This window comes from Alligator mississippiensis, chromosome 12 (genome assembly GCF_030867095.1).
Source record: "Alligator mississippiensis isolate rAllMis1 chromosome 12, rAllMis1, whole genome shotgun sequence".
Taxonomy (NCBI): Eukaryota; Metazoa; Chordata; order Crocodylia; family Alligatoridae; genus Alligator; species Alligator mississippiensis.
This window is the reverse complement of record NC_081835.1, coordinates 58,195,559-58,209,264: the sequence shown is the minus strand read 5'-3', so window position 1 is coordinate 58,209,264 and position 13,706 is coordinate 58,195,559. Positions and strand designations below refer to the sequence as shown.

General features: G+C 44.0%; 1 protein-coding gene across 1 annotated transcript in view; it reads right to left on the bottom strand.

Moving 5' to 3' along the window:
• DOLPP1 (dolichyldiphosphatase 1) overlaps window positions 1-13,706 on the bottom strand; it is an 18,460-nt gene extending 4,754 nt beyond the window's left edge. Inside the window, exons 1-7 of the mRNA XM_006272296.4 lie at window positions 13,600-13,706; window positions 6,827-6,927; window positions 3,752-3,836; window positions 3,354-3,453; window positions 2,368-2,466; window positions 1,428-1,556; window positions 448-537 (exon numbers count right to left, since the gene is read on the bottom strand). Coding sequence (XP_006272358.1) covers window positions 448-537; window positions 1,428-1,556; window positions 2,368-2,466; window positions 3,354-3,453; window positions 3,752-3,836; window positions 6,827-6,927; window positions 13,600-13,675 — 680 coding nt within the window. The 5' untranslated portion in view covers window positions 13,676-13,706. The remainder of the gene's footprint in view (window positions 1-447; window positions 538-1,427; window positions 1,557-2,367; window positions 2,467-3,353; window positions 3,454-3,751; window positions 3,837-6,826; window positions 6,928-13,599) is intronic.

Below are 13,706 nucleotides of genomic sequence, written 5' to 3'. Positions count from 1 at the left end.
AATAGCCATGGAGCCTACATGTTCACCCAGCAGACAATGCTGCACTTGTGGCTTGTCACGCATTTTTGCAGGCAGACATAACACTGGCATTTTGTAGAGCAAATTCACTCATGCACCCCAAAACAGAGTCACTTTCCCACACAAAGCTCCTCTGGTTACACTGGGCTGTCTCCCTACATTGTTTTGAAGATCTCCCTCTGACCAGGCAGACCCCAACAGCTTTGCATTTGGAATTAGCATGCATCAGTTTTTACAGTTTTAACTAGCATTTTAACCCAGCCCGGTAAATCTTCACCCTCTGTATTACTCTAGCCCCAGACGCTACCCACATCAGCTACTTTAATTTTAAATACAAAGTACAAGTTGACATGCAAATCAACTGTCAGTGAATGTAATCTCTCAGATGTACCTTTTCCCCAGAGGCAGACCCTCCACTATTCTGCTTACCTTGCCTCTGCTCTGGTGACAGTGTATTCAAACCACAGGATGTTGGGAATGAGACTAGTATCTCTGATTAAAAGGAACTCTGAAATTGGCCTAAAATTAACAAAGGTTGGGAGGAAAGAAGAGGAGAGGGAGAGATTTAGAAAAATCTTGCTGATTAGGATCAACCTTAAAAAGCCAATAATATGGTCACTAGTATTTCTGGCAGTACAAACACATACAGGCACACAAAGCAACATATTAATGTTAGCAGGAAGTAGTGTTTTTTCCTCACAGGAACTAGTAAAAACAAAACAAACAAAAACAACCCCCCCCCCAAAAAAACAAACCACCCAAATCCTGAGGATTACATTTGGTGTGGGCTGAGATGCAATTCAATTGAACCAGCCTTCCCATTACAGAAGATCTGGGGAAATGGGTGGCAAGAGGTGGAGTTGGCAGTTCCTGAGGCTGCCATCTTGCAACACTGCTCCCTTCCAACACACATATTTCTTCCAAGGATGTAGAAGTGCTTTATAGAAGGGAGTTCTGTGATGTTTCTTCTTGTCTCCTATGGGATAGGAAAACATTTACCCCATTTTATAGATGGGAAAATGGAGGCATAAAAAAGCCAATGGTCACACAGGATATCAAAAGGTAGAGCTGGAACTAGAGTTAAGGAGTCTCTGTTCCCAGTCCCAAACCCTAGACCAAAAGCAACTTGTGGAAGGTTTGCCCGCCAACCTCGGGGCTTCTCTCTACCAAACATCATGACAACTATCTGCTTTTACAGACTGAAGTAACTCAGGACTGGTTTTGCTTCAGTTGTACAGTACGGATTCTCTACCTGTGCGCCACCTGAATAAGATTTATTTTTACATTTCAAAGGAATTAAACAGTGCTGTGACCCATTTAGAGGAAACCCAAATGTGCAGCCCCTAGACAAGGGAAGGGTACAGTCTTGTAGGATTACAACATGATCAAAGCAGCATCCAAAGGTTTACCATGCAGCTATCCTTGGAAACAGAGGAGTTAAAATCTCCTGTGTGAAGACAAACCAGACTACAGCCATGATGCTGCCTGCAACACCTCCGTATACAACCTGGCTCCAAGTGTGGTAGAGCAGATGAACCCTTCGGCAGAAAGAAAAAGGGAAGTCACTAGAAAAAACAAGGTAAATGACACTGGACAGGAGAGTATGGGTCTTACAGACACCGGTGAAGTTCAGACAGGGATTCCCTCCAAGATGTGAAACAGCTCAGAGACACCTATAAAATATGGCCAACACCCAATTGAAACAGGCAGATTGTGTGTCAGAAAGTATAGATCCTCTGATGTACTGAACATTGTATTCAGAGTACTCCTAAACGTGGGAAATACCTAAAAGCAGATTCTTCTTTGATATGTCCCAGAGTGGCCATTCCGATTAGCAAAGGCACTCCTCCTACTGTTTCTATTCTCATTTGTAAAAACTGGTCTCTGGTTTCACATCTGAGTTTTACCCAAATTCAGCTTCCAGCTACTGGAACTTACTAACCCTTTCTCTGCTAAACTGAAGGTCCCTTCATCAGAGTTTAGTTTTCATATTGCAATTATGGTGTCCCAATGTAAACATGATGGAAGCCAAACAGTTCTAAATCTATCTAAACTGTCTCTAAAATAAGACACAGATCACTTAACTCAATAGCAAACACTTCAGATGCTACAGTAGCAATTGGCCTATGGTTTGCCTCAATGCTTTAATTCATTGATGCAGAAAAGGGGATGGGATAGATGAAGTGTGAAGTACAAAAAGCCATGGAACATGGTGACTCCCCTAAAGCTCTGGCAGTTTTGGTATGGTCATCAGGAATTTAAAAAAATCCCAACTACAGGAAGTTAAAGTGTTAAAGACTCAAAGCAAAAAGTTAGTACAAAAGAGTAAGAAAACCAGCTGCTCCGTACCTACTGTAAGAGACTAGAAAGGCCACTGTCACCAGCAAGATGGACAGGACATGTCGCCACAATAAATCCAGAAACCTGGCATTGTTTGTTTGGTGCATTCTGGGAAAGGAAAGAGGGAAGAGTCATTAGCAGGATGGAAAAAAAAGATGGTGCTAGGAAGAGAAACAGCCCCCAAAGCTCACCCCACCGAACTCCAGTGACTCTGGAGAAGCCACAGCTGCCACAGATGTATATTTACCTGTTACCAAGTAGATATAAGTGAGAAAGCCCAATTCCAGTCAGCTGGCTTTAACATATCACCATAAAGGAAGTCAGCATGCCCTGGCATCACTGGGACCCTAAGAGTCCATTACAGTTTTCCATAGAACTAGGGGGATCCCTAGTCTCTCCTGCTCTGTCACATTACAGAAACACAATATGCAGCCATTTCTGGTACGCAGATCCCCTGCCCCCTCCAAAAACATTCAAGTCTAGTTCCAAGCAGTAGAGCTACACCATAAGACATGCAAAAAGAGCAAGAAGTACTGCTGAAGAAACCAACTCACAAATGCAAAGGAGACCAAATGCCCAAGGAAAGCTCTACTCCCTTTTCTCTTCTCCTCCCCCTGCACCCATGATTTTCCTGCATGGATTCAAGCAGCTTTGATCTTCGGCACAAATCTTAAGAGATCGAGCCAAGAACATCGTATTCCGAAGGATTCATGATACTGGCAGGACTGTCCTCAAGCTACTTCACTCCTCCTATCCCCCTCCTCAATTCATATTCTTAGCTAAAAAAAAAGCAACAGGGGCCATGGTCCTATATGCACTTTGGGAGGCAGTCGACTCCATATTCCAGAAGGAATCCCACCCCACAAAAGGCTGCACAGGTCCTGGAATTCAGCTCTACCTATAGGAATCAACCGATGAAGAGAAGGAAAGGCATGCAGCTAAGAAGCCACCTATTCGAAACGTCCCAGAGGCCAAAGCGTTATCAGGTGCTTCACCTTAAATAAAGGAACAGGAACGAGTAGACAGAGAAAAACCACATGAACTGGGAGTGGCTGGATGGCATCCCGTATTTTGTGGTCACTGTTGAATGGGCTTCTGGGAAGAGAAGAACAAACAGCACGATCAAGGACTATTCCATATGCAGCAGCTGAAACTCTGCAACGATCCAGCGAGGCCGCTCTGCTGGGCTGCGTGTATGAATTTATAAGCATTTTCTCATTCATTTGGCACTGCCAGAGCTACTATTCACCCACTCTTTCACCCCAAATGTGCAAACACTATCCAAGACTCGAGGCAACACTCACCCTTCACCCCAGTGCTGTCTCCAGATTTCAAGATCAACTCATCCCCTACACACCCAGTCTTTCCCCCATGCCATTAGGCTGTACTGTACCTTCACAGGGCCGTGGTTCCCGGATAATGTTCTTTATTAACCAATTCACTCCTTCATTGAGAGCCAGTCCACCCAAGAAAGAGATCTGCAAAGGAAAGACAGCCATGTCAGCCCACAATGCTGGATCCATCCCTCAGCTTCCTTTGGCATTATCTCCACAGGGACAATACTTCTCTGCCACACCTTACCCAATTTTATTTTAGGGCCCCATTCACTTTGAAAACAAAACCAAAACAAAGGTAGCACTCTCCATCTCATGTACCTGTGTGCATGCAAACACACACTTAGCTCTCTCTCTTTTTAACCTACTCCAGTTATAGGTGTCATCCAAATGTACTCTAACTGAGGGACCAAGGATGGGGAAGGGGAGGGAGGAGCAGCTTTTCAACCCATATGATACATTTGACAACATGCTATTTATATTCAGTTCTGTTTGCATTAGTCCCTCACAGAATAAACCCACTTGAAAAGAGCATTATCAGAAAGATAAGTTATCTATGTTAACATCTCTAAGTCTTTACCACAGATTGAGAGGGAGTGTGCATGTGCTCACGGGTACATATGCACGCACACACAGAGATTACTGTTGCATGCCCTGCTAAAAGGGTGACATGCTATTTTTCTCTTCAGTGAGCAGATTTCAGTAAATATTGATCATCCTGAAATGGTCAGTTCCCATTTGGAGCAGAGATAAATACCAATTTGATCTTCACTGCACAGACCAGGACACAAGTTTCTTGTCAGCCCTGGTGTCCTGGCTAAATTGCAGCCTAGGAAGTGAATTCTGTCTTTAACTCCTCTCTCCCATGTCAGTTGGTGGCGGGATTCTCCACTCCCCCTCCTAAGCTCCAGGCCAGGAGGCTGTGTGCTGCTGGATTGCTCCAGCACCCCATCCCAATGGTGGTTCCTTTACAATCATTAGAATTGCTTGTTACCCTGAACACTAAACACTTGCCTAGCTGCTGATACTTCCCATAGCAAGTCCTGGTTTTCAGTCGCTTATAAAATTTGTCAAAACTTGGATGCTTAGACCTGTTCTCTGCCTTAGGTGGGAAGGATTTTGCCTACGTTTGTGGAGAGGGTGGGAAATAACTTCTTAGAAGAAACTTGCCAAGTGACTTTCTCCTGGGCTTCTTAGAAAAGCCCTAGAAGTTACAGAGCTTGAAGCAGGGAGTGGGGCTAGGGTCCAGAGAAAATGAAAATGCCTCCATGAAAATGCACCCTGCTCTGAACGAGTTCCAAGTCTCTAAGCACTGCTGCTTGCAAATGTTCAGAGGAACTTAGCAGTGGTTTGCTACCAGCAGTCTCTGAACATGCTGTCATCTTGTTTCCAGGCAAAGAGCTGTGGACATAAAAGGTAAGGTTGATGAAGGAGCAGCTGCCACTGCCCCTCTAGCAAAAGAGAGGCTGAGAAGAGCATCTCTTCTCTTGCTGGCTTAGGGAAGTCACATTCCCTCAACTCCTGTTTGTCCTTGGTTATTGCAGCAAGAGCAGCCCGTTCTGATTCAATGCACATGAACCACTACACTAGCCCATAAGGGCAGTCCCCATCACTCTTTTTCCAAGCCATGGTGAGCCACAACACTGAATACATCTTGACTTCCTCTTTGCTTCAACATCTGAGCTGCGCCTTTCTTTCTCATTTCCAATTATTCTTGTTTCTTCACCAGCCTTAAATGCTTGGAAAACATCACCCAAACACCTGGTTCCAGGACTTGACAAGAACACTTGGTTCCAGTCATGAATAGGAGCCAATTACCACGTGGGGGATGGGAGAGCATCTGGAGTATACACATACACTGAGCAGTGCTGAGCTGTAGGGTCACCTTGGCTTGAAATGCCACTGACCCTGGCCCAGCCCAATGAACTATGTGGTAAATCACAAGCCTTTGGCTTTGGACTAATATCATGCATTGTTTGCGCTACATAAGTAGGTGCAAAGTGCTGCTCAAAAGGGTGTTTATGGAGTACCTGTGCTAAAACTTACAGCAGTTTCAAAAAACATGTAACATGCACCAATTTTGGCTGACCAGAGAAGTCCCCTAACCAATGTACCTGGGCCTTCACATGCCAGGCTCACCCCTAGAAATGAGTATTTATGGACTCTTCAATCCGCAGGATTTCTGCCAGCTTCTTAAAAAAAAAAAAAAGGGGGGGGGGGCGCCATTTGTGCCTAATGGGATGTTTCTTTTTATGATGCAGACACCTGGGCACTACAGATCTGGTCTCAATTTGCCAATGCTCGTCATATATGTCACCAAGAAACCTCTGGATTGTTACACAGCTTTAGGACACTACCTCCTATAATAAGCTAGAGGCTCCATTCTCAATTCTGAAACCTCTGGTTCCCATGACACTAGCTTTGTATAAAGCTAGAAGTATCAGACCCCAATAACATAATCCTGCCACTGGCTCCATTTCCTCTGCCTGCTAATGGAGGGCAAACATTATGAATGACTTGTAAACTCTGTATAACAAGATAGAGCCATCACTTCTTAGCTACCTGTCAGGACCCACAGCGCAGCCCATGCAACACACTACATCAAGAGAAATCTTTTGCTGGTGGTCAGGAAAGGAGTCAGACTCATTCCTGACCCCGCTGCTTTACACAGGGGTGAAATGGATCTTGCAGTCCTTGCTACTACCCCCAAAGAAACCACAGGAAAGTGCAACTCTAAATAAAAATATCAGAAGGGGGAAAAAGCATCCTACTGAATTACACAACCCCTGCTTATTCTTCCTAGTCCATCTCCTGTCCATCATGCATGATCCTGCACAACTTGATATTCGATCAGATTACAGCATAAAATGGAAATAAAAGCATCAATTCTCACTTCCGGTTTCTCACAAGTGAGATGTTTGTCACAGTGACTAACAAGTATGACACATCCTTGTCACCGTCTGTCCAGAAAGTTGTAGAACCAATGCTTGAAGTTCAAAAGTTGGCAGTGACCTAAGGCAAGACTGTTACTCAAACTAGTGCAAAACCAAGTTATGTTCTCTTCTAGGTAAACAGATCACCTTACTTTGACCTGCACTATCAACAAGTTGCTAGCATGAAAAAGGAAAACTCACCGTGTGAAGCTCTCTCTTGAATATGATGAGTGTGACAAAGCCAGCAATGACAAAAATTGGACTAAGACTCAAGTAGGCTAAGAGTTGACCAGAGAAATCACCTGCAGAAGTAAAGAGAAAAACAAATCAGCCTGAATTTTACATATCTGCCCAACACAGACAGCTGTAGGCTGGCTGGCAGCTCTCAGCTCACACACAAAAGTAATGGCTTGGTAGCCCAGTGGTAGAGCCCTATATGGCAGACCCATGTGGACTCAGCATTTCAACCAAGCTACAAGTGAAGGATAAAGGAGGCTGAAAGCAGGCAGGGTGGCAGTGCCTAACTTCAGAAGCAGGCAGAAGAGGAGGAAGATAGAACAAGCCTGACACCAACCAAAAGCAATTTCTGCTAGCCAGATTACACCAGTGTGGAAAACTGAGTAGTTCCCCTGTCTAGGCATAAAAGTATGAACCCCAAAAGAAGACAGATGTCAGAGTTGAAGCATAATGTGTACATGCGGACAACATAGATGGCATAGTAGTCAGTATAAAGCATCCTTACCTATTCATCCCTCAAGAAGAACATATTGTCTACAAACTCTTTAGGGAAGATACAAATGTAGACTCAAAACAAACAGAAAAAAGTTCACCAAAATAATTTTAAGATCAGCAACCAAGCACAAAAGGAGTCATGGATTTGTTTCTTCGAAAGGTTCTTGTATACCCTTTTTAAAAAACGATCTCCATTTAAAAAAAAAAATTCAAAACAGATAGAGCAAAAAACTCAGTTAAAAAAAATTGTTAATGATTCTGCTACAGTGGAGACTTATTAGAAAGATGCTGGCAACCCTACCCCATTATAAGCAAAATCAAAGAACAGAACAAAGGCTCTGGTGGTTTCAAACTATTCTCACCATGACAATACAGTCCTTTCAACCTCACTACACAAAAAAGAAGGACCTGCTCCTCCCTGCTAAGCACCTGATCCCTCCTGCATACCAGCTGCAAACTCAAGGCCTCATACCCATGACAGTCTTGCTAATACTTCAGCAAAACATGGGCTCAACAAGGTCTCACCTTCTGGTAGTCGTCCCTTCCCCTTCTCTCTTAGTTTAACAAGATCTTAGCTTCTAATCAGGTTCCCCCATTTCTTCTCCCTTCACACAAGATCATCAGGCTTGGTCAGACTGCTAAAAATCTACTGAGTAGGGAGTTTTAAAGGTCCCGCATATCATACCCAAAAGATAGTTAAGTGATGCATCTTCCAGGAAAACAGGGAAGTTGGATGTAGGGATCAACAGTAAGGGGACAACTACTTGGTACATATACCAAAGTAGTGAAATAGATACCTTGCAGGCGTACCCAATCCGGTAAATAGAGATGGATTTCTATAGTTATTCAATGTACAACAAAGATTTAAAAGATGCAACTATTCTATCACACTTCAGACATGTAAGTCCCTGTGTACTTCTCTGCCAGCCAGTTTAATCAGCCAGTTGATAGTGATTAAAGGCTCTCTAGTTATGTCTACTGTGTCATTTAAATTTAATATGTACTGTGTGCAGCAAACCGCAAATGAACCTGAACCGTGCAAGGTAGGGGCCCAGCCAATGCAGCCACCTGCAACAATACCCTCCAAAGAAATCTGAGCCCTGCCACGTGCCTGAAAAACTGATTCATTCCTAAATCAATTTAGTTTCCTTCCTCTGTATATGACATTTCCGCTCCAACACACACACTTGTAGCCTAGTTTTTAGCTGAGCTCAAAACAGTAGCAATTGGCATGATGATGTTTGGCTTCAAGAACTGGAGCTAAACAAAAATCTCTCTCTCAGCTCTGAAGTCCATGCTGCTAGGTGCATTGCCAGATGCCTGTACAATCACCTGTGATACACCATGCAGTCTCCTTTAAAATGCCAAGCTCTGCACCACTTACAGTTAGAAGCTACTAAGATTATTAATAGCAAGAGATTGCTGAAGATTTTCAGCCTGAGAAGTATAAAGAATTACTAATATAATATATGGGACTAATATAAGAAACAAACCTAAAACACATGGGTGTTTTGTTTAATTAAACCAAACCCCCATTAAATAGACCTCAGGCTCAATTCTGTTGTCCCATAACTAACAGTCATTTATACCAATGCAAAGGAAATGCAAAATGGCTGTCAAATGCTACCAAAGAAAAAAAAAAATCAGAATATTTATGATACCTGTTTTGCTTTGGTGTAAGCAACAGCACAAGCTGCCAGAAAAATCACACCTTCTGTGTCTAAGTATTGTCCAACAACAATGTAAGCACCAAAAGAGATTCATCTTAAGACCACTTGCTTCCAGACAGCCAAAACTATACTGGAAATAACTTTAAAAGGAATTTAAGCCATAGGTGCCGACTTAAAAGTCATGTACCAGTGTTCAGCAGCACTGCATGCGAGAACATTCATTCTTCTAATCTGTAGCACATAAAGCTTTGAAAATCAAGTTAGACCTAAATACAGGGACCACTTAATAAAGAAGTTGAGATCCAGTTCTGCTCCATTGTCTCAGAAGTGATTCTCTCTCTCGTAAAATGACAGAAAAACATCTATACAGATAGTCCTTTGATAACATTAAACTAGATACAGGAACTCAAGAGAGCATAATAGAAACTTCAGGATGCCAGAATACAGTAAAGTTAATATGCCAAGTCATCCAGTCAATAAAGTCTGGTGACCATTGCTAGAGCTAGTGGCCACAATCTAGGACACAGCCTAAACTAGTGAACAACCACTCGCACCAAACTGACTTTGTGCTTTTCATAGTCACCTGTTCAGGTAAATCTTCACTCTCAAACACTTCAGACCCCTCAGCCCTTCAGAACAGACCTGTTAGTCACACACACACACACACGATTAATGTTAGGTGACATCCTAACAGAACAAGATTCTAACACCACATAGGTAGTAGTGCAAAGGGGTTTTATTTGGTCTAGTACAATTCTCAGGAAAATGAGACCTCATCCAATTTAGTCAAGGAAGCTATGCTAGAAGTCTGCTAACAAGTGGATGCAGCGGTTCGGTGGACAGTTTTAGCTGGCACAGACCTAATCCAAGAGTGGAAAAGGCCCAAGTCTTTAAGAGACAAAGCACGGCAGATCAAGTAAAAGAAAAGCTAACTGTTTCATCGCATTCTTCTTGGGAGTTTCAGAAATGGCAAAAATGGAACATAACTGATAGGATACGAGTCAAGACATGGAGATATCTATACCCATGGGAGGTTATAGTAAGTACCCCAGATAAACCAGATCTATGATAGGACTCTAAAAAAACAGAAGTGAGCAGGTCCTTTCTCCACTCCACAAACCTCCAACAGATATTAGGAGGTATTCTTAGCAGCAGCCTTTGTTCAAGTCCAAGAATTAAAAACAAATAAAACCAAAATACCCCCATGCTCCCCCCACCCCACACACCTCATCTGTTTAGTCTGATGTTGTTTTAAATTCAAAAACTTTCACTTAAACAGTAAGTGAAACGGACCAACTTTTTAAAAATGACCTCAAAATACAAATGGATGAAACAGCATTCATGACTAAAAATATATTAAATTCTAGATATTACTTCCAATGTCTTATGCATTTTTTAATTGAAAAAAAAATCCCCATATTTTTTACCCAGCATCCCTTTAGTGTCGACTGGAAATAGCTGAGGTTTACCACTTTAGCATGATCTGAATGCAATGTAAAAAATATGAATTAATGTCACCATGACCACATCCTGCCAACAAGGACTATCTTTACCGCTGCCACCACTGTTTCCTATCGAGATGTCTACTTCTGGCAGCACTGTGTTACAGGTAATTTTGCAAGAGCATAAGCTGCATGTGTCATGAAGGCTTTCCACTTTGTCAATACATTCTGTACTCGTGCAAAATGCATGAGGAACTGCCACTTCTTGCTTTTCATGACACTGCCCTCATACTGCTAGCACAAGATGTGACACCTTAAGAATAGCCACCTCTTAGTCATCTTTGAGGATGATACAAGACTGTGGCATGGCAAAGGTTCTCATCACAACCCAACACACTTCTTCTTAAAGACTAAATGGGGAATAAAATACCATGGCAGCAGCACCAGTCTCTCCCAGTAAATGTTACTTCAACATGGAAGGAGCAATAGCTCTGGTGTGACTTGTTGGGACTTCCCCTCTCAATAAGGCACAGAAGAACCAGTGTTCTTACAGAAACTACAGTTAGCCTGGTTAAGAAACAAGTATAGATTAAAGTAAGAGTGTATACACAAACTAGTACTTTTGCTTGCACTCAATAGTTACAAATGCTAGTTTTGTTAGCGTCTAGTATCAACTAAATATGCTAAATGTGTTCAGCTTCTCTGACAAATTTATTCTTTTAAAAACTTGACAGAAATATGGATCATGGAGAATTTTGCTAGTTTAGGGACAGGATTTGCTAAGTCCGTCTCCTTTTTCCATACTGGAGTCAACTTAAGACTGCCTCTCAAGGACTTCACCTCTTCATCTTTTCTGAGGATGTCATGGAGCCTTAAAGAATCCAGCTCTCCCAAAGAAAAAGTTTAAAAACATTAAAAAGCCAGGATCTTAATGTTTCTCCAATTAATCTCCCTATGCAGAAAAGAACTCCCTTAATAGGATGGGTCGAATTTAAAGGCCACAAGACAATATATATCAGAAGTCCTGTCAGGATAGGTTTGTTTTTTTTTGTTGTTGTTTTTTTAAAGACAGACAAACTGAAAAAGTCACAATGCAGCTGCTGCATTATGTAGCTCTGTTCATTTTTCCTTCATGGGTGCAGGGCTTCATGGTTACTAATAAAACAACTCTACCTTCAGCACTTGCACAACTTTCCAGCCACTTGCGGATGCTCGACTCTCCCACATGAGTGCATTACTCTTCCAATTTGCTCATTATATCAAACCTGATCACCCCTGAATTTACACTAGGGAAACAATCAAAAACATGACTTTGCTCAATAAAAGGTAAAGAGAGGCTGCCTATTTTGCTGGTTGAAAAGTAGCCTCTGGAAAACCTGGACTGAATTTTTAAAAGCATTCAGAGCATAATTCTTGGCAAGTGAAAAGTAAGACAGCAGCAGACCACTAGAAAGGTCTCTAAAGAGAACAGGCTTTTAAGAACTATTGCCATAATGGATCAGACCACTGATCCATCCAGCATATTTTTCTGCCTCAAGCACAGAGCAAAAGCAGGAGTAATGAGGAGAACAGCCCCACCCTCCCAACACCTCCCCTCCCCCCACCCAGCCAGTTTAATAGCTTATTGCAGAAGAAGAGAAATCCGCAATTCTCTTCCTCATCCCTCTGGTTATCAGCACAAGACAGCATTAACTCTATTTCTGTATTAGCACCGTGCAATAATCACACTAGAAACCCTAGTCCCAACCCAGGACTCTATTGTGCTGGGCACTATACAAACAAAACAAAACAACAACAAAAACCCCAACAACAAAAACACAACATTCCCTTCCAAAGAGCTTCCACAATAAAACTAACTGGCTGTTTGAATACATGGTAGAAGAGAAAATGTCCCCAGGAAAAAAGCTGCTGGTAGAGAGCAGTTAATTTTATCAGCTAGTACTGCAAATAGGTACTGGCTGTAGAGAAACTGGCCATACAACACTACATAGCAGCTCAGGGAAAAGAAAGAGTCAGGAATTTATGGAAGAATCTAATTACCAAAGCTGGATTTGAGCCAGGTCATTAGGGCTAAGAGGCTGACAAAGAGGGGCACGTGAATTGCTGATGACCACAAACAGCCAAAACTTATGTTTTACCCAAATGACAGTCTCTCCAGCTCAGCACTGGAGTATTCACTGTAAAGACCATGTTTGAAACCGAAGTCCTGCTAACAAAGCGCCCATCCCCATGCTGGCCCTGAATCTCCCGTGATGCCTGAGAACAAAGGCCGTCACAACATAAGGCAGGACAAGCCGCTACCATGCACGGCCAAAAGACAACATCGGATCTACCTACTCACAGCACTGCAGCAGATGGGAAAGCCTACTTGACAGGACAAACTGTCTTTCTAAATAAAGCGCAAGCCCCCAAACACACCTGGCACCCGTTTCTGTGCAGGAATCCAGCATCTCCCACAGAGGAAGGGCGCTGCTACCCGACCAAAGTCCGACACAGAGGAAGTCTACAGCCTGTCAACACATCCCACCCTTCCAGGCTCCTGCACACTCGCTCAGGGGCAGGACACAGTGGCTACATCTCTTCCCCGCACCACAGCATTTCACTGAGGCACTGCACCCTAGCCCTGCGTCTCCAGGCCCGGTGAAGAGACGCTGCCACATGACAGCACCCTGCCAAGGGAGCCGCTCTGCTGCACCCCAGCAAGGCGAGAGCGCCCCAAGGCACTGGGGCAGCCGCAGCATCACAAGAGAGGACAGAGACACAATCCTACAAGGAGGAAGGGAAGAAAGCAGCTAAGTAACAGCTCCCCCGAGGCCAGGCCGCGCGGGTCCCCAGGAGCTGCTGCAGAGCTGAGGCTCCCCTGGGCTCCAGCCACCCCCTGGAGCCGGAGTCCACGGCCTCGACGGGGCGCATGCGCAGCCCGCAGCACACCGGCTCCCCATCTGGCAAGTCCCCGCGGCACGAGTGCGCATGCGCGTCCCAACCTCCCCGCGCTGCCGCTCAATGGCTCACTATTTGGCAGCCGCCACCTCGGCCCCGCAGCCCCCTTCAACCCCGGCTGCGGGCCGCCCGGGAGGGTAGCGCCGGGGCCACGGAGAGGGGGAGAGAGGCACGGAAAACGGAGCTTTACCTGCAGGATATTCGACGTGAGTGAGAGAGACTGCCCGCCATGGACCTGGGAACGAGCACTCACCCACCGCGGCCATCTTACCCGGACACCGGGTCAGGCCGCCACAG